Raw genomic sequence first — 15,825 nt, 5'->3', positions numbered from 1 at the left:
TTTGCTATCCCCAAACTCCGTACCGATTGGTACCTAAGTATATAACCTGAATGGAATATCCGATTCGACACCTGTGTCGATTCTCCGCCGCATAACCTTGTCCAGCCCATGCCAATCCACCACTGGGAATCAATCACTTCCTGGTCCACTTCTTACTTCTTCCTTCCGGACTCTGTCGAATGCTTGATTTGGCAAGGCCTTTCTCGAGATCCTCAGGTCGAAGTTTAGGCGTCGGCGGCACATCGTCTAGGCGAACACGACCTCGTGAGGAGCCATTAGATGATTCTTTGACTGACTTCGGAAATTCGGAACGACGAGGCGTAAGAGCCGTGACCACCTTCCTCGCCGAACGCCGAATACTCTCCCTAACCTTCCATTCCCTTTTCTTAGCCAAATAGAAGAGTACTGCCGTAGAGACTATGTTCTGTTAGTGTGCCGGACATTAGTGGTATTGTGCGAATGAACTAACTGCCAAGCACGCAGACGACCGCAACGACAACTATAATAGCGACTATCGCGCCGTGGGAAATTTGAACAACGCCAGGGCTACTTCCGGACGCTCCAGCTGAATTGTCGATGCTACCGCCGGAGCTAATCGAACCGGGCCCGCTATCGCCTTCGCTATATGGCTGATCGGTTGCTAAAGGGAATGTATCCGAAGTAGAAGTCGCCATAATGACTAGCACAGGCAAAAAGAAGTGAATCTAAAAGTGAGAACCGGCACTCTGTTTTTTCGGTGGGACGACGTAGGACGGTCGCTAAGAATTTCGAGCAAACCTCATCCAGCCATATGGGACAGCATCGAAAAAAAAAAGGAAGAAAACCAGGATTTGTATCACGCCACATGGGGGCCCTCAGAACTTATGAATGAGCCGTTCCTGGTGGGGGAAACCTAGCTGAGGCGCTTGGAGATATAGTAGTACTGACTCTACGAGGACATTCCAACTATCTACGTGACAAGCTATGCATAATGGATGCTAGTATGAGCCCAGGTAGCGCACTCGACCATAGTATCTGTGCCTCTCGTAGAGGCTTGATGCACCTCTGGCAGTTTAGATCTCAGGGGACCCGGCACTTTTTTGTAATTCTTATTGGATAGGGCAAAAATTCACGTCGGAATCAAGCAATAATATCTCTTTTATTTCGACCGCCACGGCTTCTCATTGGTGGTTGCGATCTTCGAAGCGCTTAATCAAGGGCGCTTTGGCGCCTTACCCCTTGTCATTATACCAATCAGCACCTGACGACAGGGATTTGTAGCAGGGATGCCGCTTTTCGCGACCACCAAACACATTCAGAATTGCATCTTGTCACATCTGTCGCCCAATCTTTACCTCTTCCAGTTCGTCGATAATGTTGATAATTCAGAACTAGAGATTTTCATCACGGAACGGCTTCTACCGACTGTTCTGATAGAATTTCTACGTAGATGTTATCAGATCTAGTCTATTTTCAGCTAGTTTGGCTGTTTCCCATGCATGAACGGTGATGAGCTTGGAGGTGTTTGGTCACGATATACAAACAACTCAGCTCAACTCCGAATAGTCATGCACTGTATTTCTACGGCGCGTGCGAGACATGCTGCAAGCCACCTCCATACCCATATACCTATTTGGTAGGTACACTATCCGAAACCCATAGACCGGACCCGATAGTACATTGGATGGATGTATATAATATTTAGGTGGGTACATCTTCATAGTGGGTTCAACAACTGGTCACAACTGCGCTTACCCGCATGAATAATGCCACACAGCCTGGGCATGATGTTATCGTAGCCATTTCGGGGGAACTTCGCTACCTTTCATCACTATCTTCATCAACTAGCCGCGATGAAGAAATCGGTGTTTCCAATATCGCAAGCATCATAATTAGCTATCTCCTCCCATTGCCGCCGTATACTCTCGTCGCGCTAGAAAAAGCGTCTGCTCAGTTATGCGTTCCGGATACGAGGCGCAGCCCAATTCAACGCCCCAGCCAGAAACCGGACCTCTTTCATGTATAGATCTCACTGACCACTCAATCGCAGATCAGTTCCTCTAATTATAACTCAAGTCATACCAATCGTAGTCGGATCTCTGGCCTCCCGGCGGTCGTACTATCTATAGCGACAAGATTGCCAGATCCATGTTCCACGACACCCGGGGGACGTTTAAAATAGGCACCTAATCTTGGTCTCCTTAGAAGTTTGAGGAATCACGTCAGTCATTCGGCTTCATTTATGCTGCGTAGATGAAAATAGACATGATGCGTCTCATGGCCTCATTTTCATGCGCCGACATTTCTATCCAGTTCGCTACGTCGCATATAGCCGCCTCGCATTGCATCAATTCTATTACTGGACCGCGATAATCTGAGGGACTATTTCATAGCTCACCAGCGATGCGATTCATTCCTAGGCATGTCGGCCTCAACAACAATATGAACGAGAAATGCTATCCAGGCAGTGGTACAACAACCGAGTCCTCGGGATAGGCGCTCACTTATTCCCTAGTTCTTGACGCCCATACTACACGAGGACTTTATCATCTAAGCAAGACCACGATTTGAGAGTTACCAGATCGCGTTGGCGACGAATGCCTGTTTTCTCGTCAATAAGTATAACTTGCAAACCAATTTGTGATTATATAGGTATATGTTTTTGGGTATGTGTTCCACGTAAGTCTGCATGAAATGTTAGGGTTAATGAATTCATTTTCTGGGGGTGCCGTAAAATATCTTTGAATTTCGAGGGAGATACGCTCCTTCCAAGGTCCTATTCAGACCAGTTATGGAAGCGACGATATCTGAGTATCGAATGCCGTTTCCTTTATGTTAGTGATGAGCACCTTTAATCAAACCAAAATCAAACTTAATCCGCGTTTCGCCAGCTTTTCCAAATCCCCTCATCTAAGTCCCCCTTCATTCATCTATCATTCGCCCTTCTAGATACCCCCGTCTCTCCGTGCAGCCCTTACGCAGCAAAGCACCCACAGTTCGAAGAGACAGGAAAACTATAACCGACGCCTGGTGGTTTTTATAAGTTGCTTATAAATAATTTCAATGGATTAGTTGTTTCTCCAGCACCTAATTATCAGAATGTCACAGCGAGGCTCCCCTCACGAGATATCCGAGCCGGACAGGGTGCTTAATGGCCGCGCTGTTATTGGCTCGCAGGTTGATTCAAGCCAAGTAGACTTTTTGCAACCACTGGAAGACACACAGGGAACGAATGGAGGTCTCATGATTGAAGATTCCTTGCTTGACCAAGCACCTCAGGCCCCGCGCCCAATCCCATCCCCCGAGGTAAACCTGATTACTCGTCCGACTATACAAACAACCGAAGAAATAGTGTGCGGGTTCCAATACCAACCACCACCCAGCCACGGTGGACGTAGCAATGCAAATCAGCGACAGAATTACCCCGAAACTAATCGGGTACCCGAAATTTCTAACCCCAGCAGACGAGCAGAGCCCTCGCCGCCAGAGAACCACGAAGATGAGTTGCCAGTGGCAACAGTAGTCACACAAGCTACTCAAGAAGAAGAGCCAATCCCTACGATAGAAATCCCGCGCGAAACTATAGGAGATACTACCCATGAAGTTCGAGTGCCAATTGTCGACCAGCCTGAACCGATAGGTGACGGTTACCCTTTTCCAGGTGCAAGTGAGAAACCGCGCCCTAGCGAGAGGAAGCATACGTCATATCACTCTCCTTTTACCAAGGCCCAGCTTCCGAAGCCTATCTCGGATGTCCGCCGAAAGGCTCTTGCAAATATGTCACCTCGTAATAGGCTGTCAAAGAGCAATATCCTTTCGTCCCCTTCCGCTAGACCTCAGAATGAACTAGCACAGGTGCAAGGAAATCCCGACAAAAGGGCTGCCTATAAGAATGAGCAGCGCCTAACGGCCCAGAGACCTAACCTAGAAAGCAGCAAGACTACCAAAGACACCCATAATAACAGGGATAAGTACGCTTCGAGACGACATCGACAGGCGGACCCACGTAAAAGGAAAGCTCTCCAGCAGCCCTTGCCCGTTGAAGTCATACAAGCTGAGATTGATCATTCATTGAGGCCATGTTCCCAGGCGTCAAACATCTCAAAACCGCGCGCCCCTGCGAAGAAGTGGCGTAGTCCTAATCGTGAGCAGAATAGTGTTAATCTAATGAACTTTGCCGAATCCTGGAATGCCAATTATATTTACAACCAACAGCTTCTGGACCGTTGGGAGCATAAGATGGCTATGCTGGAGAGGCACATCAAAGAACAGGATGTGTCTATTGAAAAGTACCAGAAAGCCATCGAGTCTCGGGATAAGGTTATTGAGGATTTATCGGCAAGAGAAGCTGAGTTTAACGCTCAAAACCAAAAGATACAGGATGAAATTCTCACATCTACTGCCTCCCGCAAAAAGCTAGAAGAGAAACTAAGGGCTTGCAGAAACCGCCTGAACGATGCGATTGGTGAGCAACAGCGACTTTTCTTGCAATGCAGGGAGAAATGCGAGAAAGCAACCGCGAGCATGAAGGCGGAAGGGCAAGCACGGAAGGAGTCGATAGACGAAGCCTCTGCGGCCATAGATCTCGCTAGGGCCGATATCAAGCAAAGAGTTGCAACTGTCATCAAATATACTAACGAGCAAGTCGGGGAATGTAAGTGGACTACTCTTTTATCGCTACATTGATTTTTGACCCGTGAACAGTGAAGAAAACCATTGAGTCTCTTGAAACTCAACTAGAAGAACAGGCAGAAGAGCTTAGCTTTGAAAGACAACGAACTGAAGACCTTCGCAAAGAGCTCGATGAATCCCACGAATTGAATGAGCAATCACTCCGGTTAGCGACTACGCAAAACCAAAAGCTTTTAGAGAAGATAGAGTCGGAACGTGATGCTGCGAAGAATGTCGAAACCCATATTCAGAAACAAGATCAAAAGTAAGCGATCTTCCTACAGTTTGGGCATTCTGCTAATAATTCAGGATCGATAAAATTCTTGAGGTCCTGGCAGAGACTAGGGAGAGAACAATAGATCCTGCAACCTTAATGGAGGATATAAGGGGAGTCCATGACGACTCAGTTGCGAAGTATGCATTCGAATAACTACCTCCTAACCTAGAGAAGAGGATATTGCTGTACTAACCGCATACTAGAATTACTGAAGAGGTACAGAACTCAGTACGCTCTGCTCAAGAATCCGCTCTTGGAGGTCATGAAAACTTTTCTGAAAACCTTGACGATGTTCGCGTACTATGTGAAGGCATTGCCGAGCGGATGACCGGACTTGCGGAGGCAGCAGTGTGGCAGCAAAGAGCACTCGAATTGGATATGAATGCAGAGGGCTATGTGCAGCGGATTCAAAACTTGCAAGACGACATGCAGCAAGCGATAATCGAGAACATGGAGCAGGGGGCAGAACGGTGGCAACTTCAAACCCAGTTGACGAATCTGCAAAACGCCAAATCCAATGAGCAGGCTGCAAAGGAAAAAGGCGATGATCTAACGAGACAAATTGAAGAGCTTCGTAGAGAACTGGCCGAAAAGGACCAAACAATCACTCAGTCGAGCGAACGACTTGAGGCAGCGAGGGAAGAATTGAGAACACAGGCTCGTATTCTTCGAGACAAGGAAGAGCAAATCCAGAATGAGCACGAAAAGCACAGAGAAGCCCTCGAGTCACATGCCCAACAACGCGAACATGAAATTGCGCATGCCGTTGCAGAAGAGACAAACAATATCAAGGGAAAATATCAAGACGTCGAGAAGCAATTTCGAGAGGCAGATGAGGCTCGCGTCCGGCTTGAACAGGAACTTGCTAAGTCACGGCAAGAAATAGAGACTTTGAACGAAGCAAATATTGGGGAAGACTTACATGAAGTTCAAGCAGAAATTGTGGCGATGGTCGCTTCTATAACTAAGCTAACCACGGGCTTAGAAGAATCGGAGCAGGAACGAACGGTTTTGCGAAGCAGTCTCGAAAAGTGGTCACACGATCGAATCAGCGTTGACCAGATGAAACACATACTAAAGCGTTTGGCGAGGGACCAACCGAGCGCGATCCAAATGGGCGGACAACTGAAGGAGCTGCTAGAAATCCAGAAGAAGCTATCGGGAGCTCTAGAATATCACCGAGCGGGGTTAGCTAGCTCAGAGGCAGCGGCGGTCATTGACATGAGCCGACTTGATAGCGACATGGTTTCTCAACCTGGTACCAGGTCTAACATTGCCAATAGCGTGCAAAATGGTGCGCCTCACTTACAAGTGGACACAGCAAACCTCAAGCGAAAAGTCGTAGTGAGGTCTCCAGCCAATGAAATTGATCCCGCGCTTCCAATATCTATTGAAGAGGAAAGAAGTTCTAGGCGACAATTGGTACCTGCACGAGGGATAATGAAAGTTGGCACTGGCAGCAATCCGACCGATTTTGAAGCGGAAGAAAGCGCTCTAGATACGGGCACCCAAACATCAAAAACGCCACAGCCACCGTCTCAGCGAAGAATAGCAAAGCGTGGCCGGAAGACCCCTTTAATCACTCATAGTATGTACAACCGACCTGTTGCGGGTTCTATCAATTCCAGCTACGAAGAAATCGAAGATGAGGACATTTATGATATCCCAATTAAACGACAAAAAACTTTTGAAGACGACGAACAGCGGAATGAAGGAGCACACACCATAGAGAGTATAAAGTTGCCTCGTTCCATGTCTACACTCCCGTCGTCTCAAGAGGCGGAGGAACGCGAGCATATTGAGGGAGCTCCATCCAGGTCCAACGAGATTTCCTTACGAAGGCGTCCTGTAGAACGACAACGAACAAGGCTGGGAGCTTTCGGCTTGCGGAGCTTCAAGGGAAAAACATCATACAATCAACTACCCACTGGTTTCGGGACTGGTAGACCAATAGATAGCCAATTGACTATGGCTTCTTCCCAGGCGATAAAATTATCGGATAGTCAGGGCTAATCCAGTCTACCAAGGCATCAGGAAGGCCAACACCCTGATGAATATATCGGTTCAAAATTGTAAGACCCATCAATCGACGCCGATACCTATATTGGCAATCTCAATTTACTATTATCAAGTTCAGTGCCATTTGCTTTGCTGACGTTGTTTGGTTGCTGGCTGAGCCTCATTTGAACGGCAATGGACATGTATCGTTAGAGAACGCGAAATCTCGAGGTGGTTTAGTGTTGCTAAGATATGCTGTAATGTAGTAATCGATATTTATTTTATCCCATTGATATGCGGCGTCTATTGCATCACGAGTTGCTGGAGGAGCCATGAGAGGACGGCTTTTGTTCCAGGCGTATAGTATAATACAGATAAATATACCTATGTATACAGCGGTGATGAGATGCACGAACGGTCTTCCAGACCAGATCCTTTGCGTATCCGAGTCTTTACGGTGGGTAATCGGTGGCAATTTCGCGAGACGGTCGAAGGTTCGCTGTTCATCGTAGAGCGGCGGTGGGTTATCGTGGAAGTACGCGACGTACGAGCTCCGACTATTTTCCTCTTCGTTTTTGTTCGAGGAATAATACCTTTTTTCGGACTATGCGAATAGGAAAATCAGTAAGAGCTACAGAATTCCAATTCGTTATATAGCATCAAAGGCTACATAACTATTGCACCACCAATATCCTAGCATTTTACTGGTCTATTTGCAAACGTTGGATTGATAGGGTATTTAAATGGATATTCTCCGACATACCAACTGGGTCGTATTTAAGCATGCTCATGGGCCGTGATGTTCGTGGGCGGGAAAATGTGTAGAAGAAACCGGTCATGGCCATGGATAACAATCGTACGGATATCAGGCGGGACTTTGCTACATACGGGTGGGGGAGGTTAGTAATGCGATTTCTAAGGCTGGAGGTGGGCGAATATACCTTTCTTCGCCATTGTGTATATTTGAGGGCCGTCGGGTTGGCGACGGCGGGAATGGGATTGCGATCAATCGAATGGAGCGGATTGAACGTATTCACGATAATTGTGCTGATGAAGTTTTTGGTGGATCTTGAATTTCCGTGTGGCTAGTGCTGTGGTGTGGGTTCGGTGACTTCGGCGTTTCGTTCTCAGCCACACTTGTAGATTATAGTGGATTATATAACTCGATGACGTGAGTGGGGTTACACAACCCGGAAAACCAATCGTATGGGGGAAGGAGCCTGCATCCGAACATGTGCAATCTCGCATCTCCGGTATCCAGTACGATTTGGAGATGACTCGCTAACTTTTTAGTACCTTGGTTACACCTTCATCCAATCTTAGTCTTGCGACTTCGCACCTTCATAATTATTAAACGTTGGCTCGCAGGTTCGTTATCGTCGCTAGTGTCCTCGCTCTAACCTTCCTTGTACTTGGCAGATGATTTGTTATACGTACATTAAACATACATGTGTATGTACCTAAATATTTCCATCGCATGGACTTTCCGAGAATGGATATAGAAAGTACTTCTACTCTTGATCTTCTCCACCGATCGAGTTCTCATTCGTAACCAACCAATTATCTACTTCCTATTTGTCTTGTACTAGGGATACTCGAGGCCTTGATTACCAAATAATCAGATCCCGAACGTCGTACACCTTGTTAATCTATCCTTCAAAAGGGCGTGAATACCATACCTCCGAAAGGTAATTCGGCTCCGTTATAAGGATACCAAGCGCAAGAGTATGCGATGAAGATGACTCAAAACATGACTATTATCTTGCTCATGAAATTCGTATAAAAGGGAAAACAACCTGACGTTGAAATTCGGTGTTTGCATTGCTCAGGGTAATACAAGACTATTAGCCTCGACTCCGTGGCCGAAAGAACCAGTTTATTTAACAACACCATTTTCTCTTCTTCAACTTCTAAAAATTTAAATCGTCCCTGGTGATCTTATAAGTTAGAACGCAAGTTACAAATAACTCTTTCGAAATGCCTTCCGTCGACTTAGAATACCCCAAGCAACCTTATAGCAAGGTCCACCGCTATGATACCCGAGGTAACACATTCAAAATGTTATGTTCTAAGCAGTTTGGTTAGCTGATATCTCTTAAGCTTCCTATGCGCTAGAGACCATCCACCAAATCGTCAACACTTGCCCCATTCTCCATGTCTCCTTCACACCCCCCGACTCCCCTTTCCCTACCATCCTCCCTATGATCGGGCAAATGGGCTCGTTCGCCCGTCCCAGCGCCGACACGGGAGACGTACTCGAGCTGTACCTCCATGGCTACGTGTCCTCACGTATCATGAACCTATCGCGCAAAGCCAGCGCCGACTCCCCTCCCTCCTTCGGAGAAGAAGGCCTACCGATCTGCGTCGCAGCCAGCCACGTAGACGGCCTAGTCCTCTCCCTCACGCCCAACTCCCACAGCTACAACTACCGCTCCGCAACCCTCTTCGGCCACGCCACCATCGTCACGGACCTGCCCGAAAAACTCTGGGCTATGGAGCTTATCACCAACTCCGTTGTTCGCGATCGCTACCAGAATACCCGCGTCCCGCCCAACGGCGCCGAGATGCAATCTACCAGCGTTCTCCGCGTGAAGATTTCAGCGGGCAGTGCGAAGATCCGCTCTGGGGAACCCAAGGATGAGAAGGCGGATTTGGAGAATGGGGAATTGTTGGAGAGGACTTGGACGGGGGTTATTCCGGTGTATCATACGCTGGGTGATCCCATCCCGGCTTCGTATAATAGGGTGAAGGGGTTGCCGACATATTTGGAGGAGTATTGGACTGGGTACAATCGTGGTGCGAAGGATATCGCGGTTGAGGCTGCGGTGCCCCCGGTGGAGGTGAAGAGGCCGAAGTATGATGATTGAGTGACTTGATGGGTTAGGTGGCGAGGGATGCTTTTTCTTCAACAGAAGATGGTTGTTGCCTGGTGCCTATAAGGCGTAAAGGCCCTCGAGTGCTGGAGTTCTCTTTTAGAGACAATAATGATGCGGTGTCTTTCGTAATAATATGAGGAACCCCTTAATGAGAAATTTCACGTGGTACTCACCCTTTTCTAACATCTTTTCTTAATAATGGGCAAGCACATTAGCTTGCTTAGAATTGTAATGCCATAAGGTGTTGCCATGATATCAGATTTACCGGGTCGCGATGGGCGTCGGTCCATCATCTCTGCCCCAGTGGGACAGCCTTGATTGATTCTCTACGCCAACGAGAGCGCGGATACAAGTAAAATTGGATATATAATTTATAACTATATGTTGGTTATTGAACATAATGCAGTGCACGCTGGATTCTTCTGAACTCATAAGGTTCTTTAACACTGGTTAAGAATAACGTTCCAGCTACGGTCTAACGAAAATATCTATTTAAAGTCGAATGTTAGTTCATCCGTATAAACTTGTCTTCTCAAGAGGAGGGAAAACTTACCTGTCCATGTGTGTAACTAGTCCAACTGCTACCACCATTATAAGTAGTTGACTGGCAGTTGATTAAAACCTCCACGGCGTTACTAAATCGCACCACCGATTAGTATCATGCGATGAATCCTATCTTGATGGGGAACTTACTCCGCGACGATGGTGCAAGCATTGTGTAGTGTGTTGCTAGAATCATTGCACAAGAAGATACCCGCGCCGGAGTTGCAACTGCTAGCTGTGCAACCACCGTTTCCGGGACTCCCTGGGGGTGCTGAGCAGTCACCGTTCGCGATGCTGTAGAGATACCGAACGCCGACACCGACGGACTCGGCGTTGACGTTGTTACCGTAGGCGCATGTCCAGTCCTATGAATAGCGCATTAGCAAGCAAAGAAAAAAGTAAGCGGAAATTAAAGAGCCATACACTTGAGGTGGTAGCCCGCTTCGCAATAGGCTTTAGGTCTCTCCTCTTCACCTTCGCGTCGGCGCTGTCTAGACCTAGCTCGCTGTCATAGTTGGGGTTGATCTCGATGATCTGGTTGTAGATCTCCTACAAATCAGGGCATATCATTAGTTTTATGTACAACGTGATCGTGTTGCTTTTATAGTGCGGAGGTAAGCTTACCTCAGCTGTGCCGGTGAAAGACACGGCAGGCTCGCCGCGTTTAACCTGGCCTGTCCATGTTAATTTGGACGCGGTCAAGCTAGTAACTTCTCGAGCCGAGTTATCAGCTGGCAATGCCTATGATTGTTTACATTAGCGACAGATAGGATGAGAAGAGGTAGATGTTATGATGGGTAAACATACCGCAGAGGTTGTGGCCCCCACGAGAAGGTAAGCAAAGAACGAGTAGAACTTCATATTGACTATACAGGAGGAATAGTCTTGGCTTTCTTCCAACCTACGAAAGCGAGCCTCAGCGCAGCCACTGGCCGGCCGTCTGTCATGGAAATTTGATACTATATACCTACTATGATGGTGTGATATGGGTCCTAGCATCGATACCACATCCCAACGGAGTCAACGTCACTCCACATGTCTCCTCCTATTTGACGTGATAGATCAAATAGGCAAGTGGCATTCATGGATCATGCAGGATCCAAGCTGACCTCTTTTCGCCTTGTTCGTCGGCTAGTATTAATTCCTTTATGACATTTAGTTTGAAGACTATAGGGTACCTAAGAATGCACCCCGCTTGATCAACTTGGGGCCACCGTTGGTTTAACTACTTCGTTAGACTCGGCGATACATAAAACGGCCATTGGCGGAATAGGTTTCCAAAGACATGTAACAAGATATGACCTAGCCAATCAGCGACTTTGAAATGATGATGCTGTGGTCCTTCTATAGTCCTGGTATAGTCTCGGGTTACCCCAAATAGCTAACTAGGTCTGGTTAATTATGCCTGAATTAGCTCGTGGAGGTTTCAAAGAATACCATGGCAAATGGGTAGGAATGGGACGAAAATAAGCTTAAATTGCAGGTAGTCGACTCAGGCGGAAGCGCTAATTGGGTCGAATATTCTATAATCTGGGAATTATCGCCCGATGCACTACCACCTGCTAATACCGGCATGGTAATTCCGCTATAGTGGTCACGGGTAACACAATCGGATAGGGAAGGGTAGGGGATACGCGTACATTAATAAGGGTACCTAGGTAGGTACTTGTTATTGTTTTGTTGAGCCCTTATTACTGCCGTATAAGCCGAGCTATTTGTGACACGGCGTATGTATTGCGGCACAGCACAGTGTATGGGGCAAGGGGGGCATACCAAGAGACTGTTCGAGAACGGGAGATCGTCCCGGATTGTCATTGATTAACAAGATCTTATACCCTTGTCAAGACCCATTATACTCAGGAGCCTCTCCGCCTGTGTGGATAATTCATAAAATCCACTTGACTACCTGTATACTACTATGCGATGTACATAAGTAGTAATTGTTTTGGATAAGTTACGTGCAACCAACATTTTCCAGCGCAAATTAACATATCAAAAAGAAGAAGAAAAATAATCAATAAATCCGATGGGCTATGTTCTTTTTAGGGTATCCCTTTTTTTTCTTTTCCCATCCTTCCGCGCCTCCGCCTCCCGCGGAAAGAAGGTCAGCAACGCAACGCCATGTGGCGCACCTTGCATGATCCGCTAACATTCCAGCTCGCTTAGTGCATTGCCGGGCTGTGTCTTGGCCTGTATTGTTTTCTTGTCTACCCTGGGTGTTTCAAGCCCCTTTCATCATCGACTCTGTCCCTTCTCCATTTTTGTAAACCGGTCTAGGGTATGCCATAGGATGTCCGGTGATGCCATCGCCCATGGCATGCTATGGCTACGTAGTATACCGCCTGAAGACGTCTTGTTCTATTTGAGGATTATGCCTCCAAGCACATGAACCCCCGCACTGGGCAAGTTACGTGAACAGAACAGGACAGGCTAGGTAGCAGTCGCGAGGTTGGCCGAATCCGACTGAACCGACAACCGAGTCTAGCTGGTTGCGTGAAGCTTGAGTCCCATAATGTATCAGCTATAAGACGCAGCGTCCTCGGACGCAGCCCAGCCCAGCGGCATGTCTCGACAGCGCTGTGTGTGGCGTGTTACCAGGCTCCCGCGGTAGAACGTTTACTAAGCCACAATGTTGTTCTCATCTTTGCCGGCTGTTCTGCTGGCTTCCCTAGCCACTATCGTTCGAGCTCAGTATCCGGATCCGGGTGCGTGTTCCGGCGATTGCTTCACTCACGATCCTGCTGTCGTGAAGCGCGCCGATGGTAAATACTTCCGTTTCTCGACTCTCGACCTCATCGGTATATGGACGGCAACCAGTCTATCGGGTCCTTGGACTCGAAGCGGTAGCGTGATCCAAGGCGCTAGTGTGATCAACATGCCAGGTAACGATGTGGTGAGTATCTAGAATCTCTTCTTTCCTTTCCATAACCTGTTTAGAGATATTTTAGCCTCGGTCCACAATATTTCGTCAATCATCACCCACCTAGACAGTGTATAAAACAGTATATACTAATTCGATCTATGATGTTAGCTCTGGGCCCCTGACGTAACCTACATCCGCGGCATCTACTATTGCTTCTACTCCGTATCGACATCCGGCAGCCAAACGTCAGCGATCGGATATGCGACATCCACAACCCTCGAGTCCGGGTCCTGGAGCGACCAGGGCATCGTAGTGACGTCGACGGGCAGCAGTCCGTATAACGCAATCGACTCCAACGTCGTCAACGGCACCGGCGACAACGAGTGGTACCTGCAGTGGGGTTCGTACTGGCATAACATCTACCAAGCGCGCGTCTCCATCAACGGGCAATACGTCTTCCGCTCTGGCAACGAGCACCAGCTCGCGTACGAGCCGGCTGATAACCATAAGATGGAGGGCGCTTTCATTTACAAGAAAGACGGTTTTTGGTACTTGTTCCTAAGTCGTGGTATCTGCTGCACGTATAACCCGAGCACGGATCCCATCGACCAGGTCTACCATATCAGTGTCTGTCGAAGTAATAACCCCGCCGGTCCGTACACTGATAAGTCCGGCGCTGCTTGCACTAGCGGTGGTGGTACTACGGTGCTGGCTAGCCATGGGAATATATATGCGCCTGGTGGACAGGGTGTCTTTTATGATAATGCGCATGGCGACGTCTTATACTACCATTACTGTAAGTGTTTCTCCCTTTTTAATTTCGCAGTGGCATCTTGTACTAACCTATTTGATAGTGGATAAGTCTGTTGGTGTAGATTACTCCCAGTCCAAATTTGGATGGAATGTATTGACTTGGACCGATGGATGGCCTACGGTGTCTTAGATATATCCATAGCCATATGACAGTATAACTCGAAATATTTGAACATTGAAATAAAGTTATGTTAATGAGTCATGAGACCGAGGTTGATTGCTCGGTTATCCGGTTTAATACCCTTCCAATAGGAGGTTCTACCATGTAAGGCAGACCTCATGGTAGGGTACCGGTACTTGTAATGCATTACGTACGCTACGTACGCACTTCTACCCGCACCCCAGATGGGAGCCAATAATACCGTCCACGGCATATGTACCTTTATATATACTAAGTCTAAAGCGACTTCAGAAGCGTCTGATTTGTTGAAATTGTATCGATTGTTTCACTAAGGATTCTTCAACGAACAGCGCCGGCTGAATGTTGAGGCCTTCAGCACCATGCATAATGCTCGTTATTAATCCATATCGGGGGCGACACGATGTCACCGTTTTCACCGTACCACATGCCACTAGCAATACTATCTTCCTCGCGCTCTACCACATTGAAATCAATTTTGCTCTTTTTAATTGCTCGTTGAACCCATGGAGAAGGTTCCCATAATTTAACAGAGTCTAGATGCCGTTCTGCTGCTTCAGCTTGAGCCGCCTGAAGGACAGCCTCCAGATAGGATGATTGCTCGTTAGGCAGAACAGGCCCGACTCCATCCACGCCCACAGGTTGATTTGCGCTCATGTCACCTTCCACAACAAGTCGCAAGATATAAAGAACGTTGTTTGGGGACTCCGCATCATGGCGACCGTAGTATCGATGCGTCCAAATTGCCCATACCTGTTTTCCTAGAGGCCCGGCAATTGCACCCTTCGCTTGGGGTATCTTGTCGAAGAGATGTCTAGTCGCAAAATCCCCCTTTCTTATGTGCCAAAGCATATGATCAAGATCAGGTAGGATTGTCACGCGTTTCTTTACTCCTGGCGCTGGAGCTGCCATAGCCTCACGGATCATGATTTCGTCTCTCCTGCAAAGTTCAGGGAGGTCACTCTCTGTGACCTCTTCGACGAGACTAGATTTGGGAGTCTTCAGTGGGGGGAATTCAAAATGCATATTAGTAGGATTAGGAATCCATCCTAGCTTTGCATAGTATGCCTTTTCGATGTCTGAGTATGACACACTACCAACAACTTTGGCATAATCTGACTGCCAATTACGAAGAAGTCTAGCAAGCTCCTTCATATGGCGAGCAGCATAACCGCGACCTCGGTACTCTTCAGGGCAAAAAACGCTAGCGATGCCGTGGACGACCACATCCTCAACATTTCCATCGGCATCGCTCGTTAAGGAGCGCTTGTAGAAACTTTCGCAGGAGCAGACGATTGGCCGATTGTCTGGTGGTAGGTTTTTATCAACTAGAATCCAGGTAGTCATTCCACCATCCTTTGCCAGCGGGATAGTTGTCAGGAATAGAGATTCTTCCAGATACTCTGGGAGTTCAAGGGAGTCTCCCCAAGACGTCGAGGTGTTAGTCCAGATCTTGACACATTCATTTTCTGTCGGGTGGCTGAGATGAAGCTCGGGGGCGTCGGAATTTGGTAGGTCGGTATGTATATCTTGAGATCCCATGGTTATTAATAAATGCATCAAAATTAAATCATTCATTAACTAATCACGAGAAGTCCGTGTTGGTGCTTGCTGACATGTTGGCGTTATACTCATGCATGTACTCAGATACTAATGATTCGTTGGC

General features: G+C 47.5%; 6 protein-coding genes across 6 annotated transcripts; 3 read left to right on the top strand and 3 right to left on the bottom strand.

Annotated features, from left to right (window-relative positions):
* Nucleotides 1-38: 38 nt before the first annotated feature.
* On the bottom strand, nt 39-969 carry F4822DRAFT_288645 (uncharacterized protein). Its single transcript, XM_051454978.1, has 2 exons — nt 470-969; nt 39-417 (listed from the first exon to the last, which is right to left on the bottom strand). Exons 1-2 carry the CDS (start codon nt 672-674, stop codon nt 134-136), a joined length of 489 nt encoding a protein of 162 aa, XP_051313393.1. The 5' UTR covers nt 675-969; the 3' UTR covers nt 39-133.
* Nucleotides 970-3,078: 2,109 nt separating this feature from the next.
* Nucleotides 3,079-6,940, top strand: F4822DRAFT_430365 (uncharacterized protein; the record flags this gene model as incomplete). Its single annotated transcript, XM_051461276.1, has 4 exons — nt 3,079-4,633; nt 4,684-4,915; nt 4,960-5,064; nt 5,131-6,940. The coding sequence occupies 4 exons, from the start codon at nt 3,079-3,081 to the stop codon at nt 6,938-6,940; spliced, it is 3,702 nt and encodes a 1,233-aa protein (XP_051313392.1).
* Nucleotides 6,941-8,614: 1,674 nt separating this feature from the next.
* F4822DRAFT_288551 (uncharacterized protein) lies at nt 8,615-9,927 on the top strand. The gene is made up of 2 exons (XM_051454975.1): nt 8,615-8,969; nt 9,026-9,927. The coding sequence occupies exons 1-2, from the start codon at nt 8,903-8,905 to the stop codon at nt 9,790-9,792; spliced, it is 834 nt and encodes a 277-aa protein (XP_051313391.1). The 5' UTR covers nt 8,615-8,902; the 3' UTR covers nt 9,793-9,927.
* A 314-nt stretch (nt 9,928-10,241) lies between these two features.
* Nucleotides 10,242-11,205, bottom strand: F4822DRAFT_430363 (uncharacterized protein; the record flags this gene model as incomplete). Its single annotated transcript, XM_051461275.1, has 6 exons — nt 10,242-10,289; nt 10,355-10,436; nt 10,495-10,709; nt 10,768-10,893; nt 10,969-11,085; nt 11,152-11,205. The coding sequence occupies 6 exons, from the start codon at nt 11,203-11,205 to the stop codon at nt 10,242-10,244; spliced, it is 642 nt and encodes a 213-aa protein (XP_051313390.1).
* A 1,648-nt stretch (nt 11,206-12,853) lies between these two features.
* Nucleotides 12,854-14,332, top strand: F4822DRAFT_288562 (glycoside hydrolase family 43 protein). The gene is made up of 3 exons (XM_051454976.1): nt 12,854-13,237; nt 13,376-14,003; nt 14,062-14,332. The coding sequence occupies exons 1-3, from the start codon at nt 12,974-12,976 to the stop codon at nt 14,148-14,150; spliced, it is 981 nt and encodes a 326-aa protein (XP_051313389.1). The 5' UTR covers nt 12,854-12,973; the 3' UTR covers nt 14,151-14,332.
* Nucleotides 14,333-14,513: 181 nt separating this feature from the next.
* Nucleotides 14,514-15,701, bottom strand: F4822DRAFT_430361 (uncharacterized protein; the record flags this gene model as incomplete). The annotated part of the gene is made up of 1 exon (XM_051461274.1): nt 14,514-15,701. The coding sequence occupies one exon, from the start codon at nt 15,699-15,701 to the stop codon at nt 14,514-14,516; it is 1,188 nt and encodes a 395-aa protein (XP_051313388.1).
* Nucleotides 15,702-15,825: the final 124 nt, after the last annotated feature.

Source organism: Hypoxylon trugodes (genome assembly GCF_022578975.1).
Source record: "Hypoxylon trugodes strain CBS 135444 unplaced genomic scaffold F4822scaffold_6, whole genome shotgun sequence".
Classification (NCBI taxonomy): domain Eukaryota; kingdom Fungi; phylum Ascomycota; class Sordariomycetes; order Xylariales; family Hypoxylaceae; genus Hypoxylon; species Hypoxylon trugodes.
Note: the sequence above shows the minus strand (reverse complement) of the source record. Positions and strands in the feature narration are given on the sequence as shown.

Bases quoted from the DNA above. Each gene is read 5' to 3' on its own strand.
- F4822DRAFT_288645 (XM_051454978.1), bottom strand. From the start codon at position 674: ATGGCGACTTCTACTTCGGATACATTCCCTTTAGCAACCGATCAGCCA. The intron at 418-469 runs GTTAGTTCATTC...AACAGAACATAG, and splicing joins GGTCGTCTGCGTGCTTGGCA to TCTCTACGGCAGTACTCTTC.
- F4822DRAFT_288551 (XM_051454975.1), top strand. From the start codon at position 8,903: ATGCCTTCCGTCGACTTAGAATACCCCAAGCAACCTTATAGCAAGGTC. The intron at 8,970-9,025 runs GTAACACATTCA...ATATCTCTTAAG, and splicing joins CCACCGCTATGATACCCGAG to CTTCCTATGCGCTAGAGACC.
- F4822DRAFT_288562 (XM_051454976.1), top strand. From the start codon at position 12,974: ATGTTGTTCTCATCTTTGCCGGCTGTTCTGCTGGCTTCCCTAGCCACT. The intron at 13,238-13,375 runs GTGAGTATCTAG...CTATGATGTTAG, and splicing joins ACATGCCAGGTAACGATGTG to CTCTGGGCCCCTGACGTAAC. The intron at 14,004-14,061 runs GTAAGTGTTTCT...CCTATTTGATAG, and splicing joins CGTCTTATACTACCATTACT to TGGATAAGTCTGTTGGTGTA.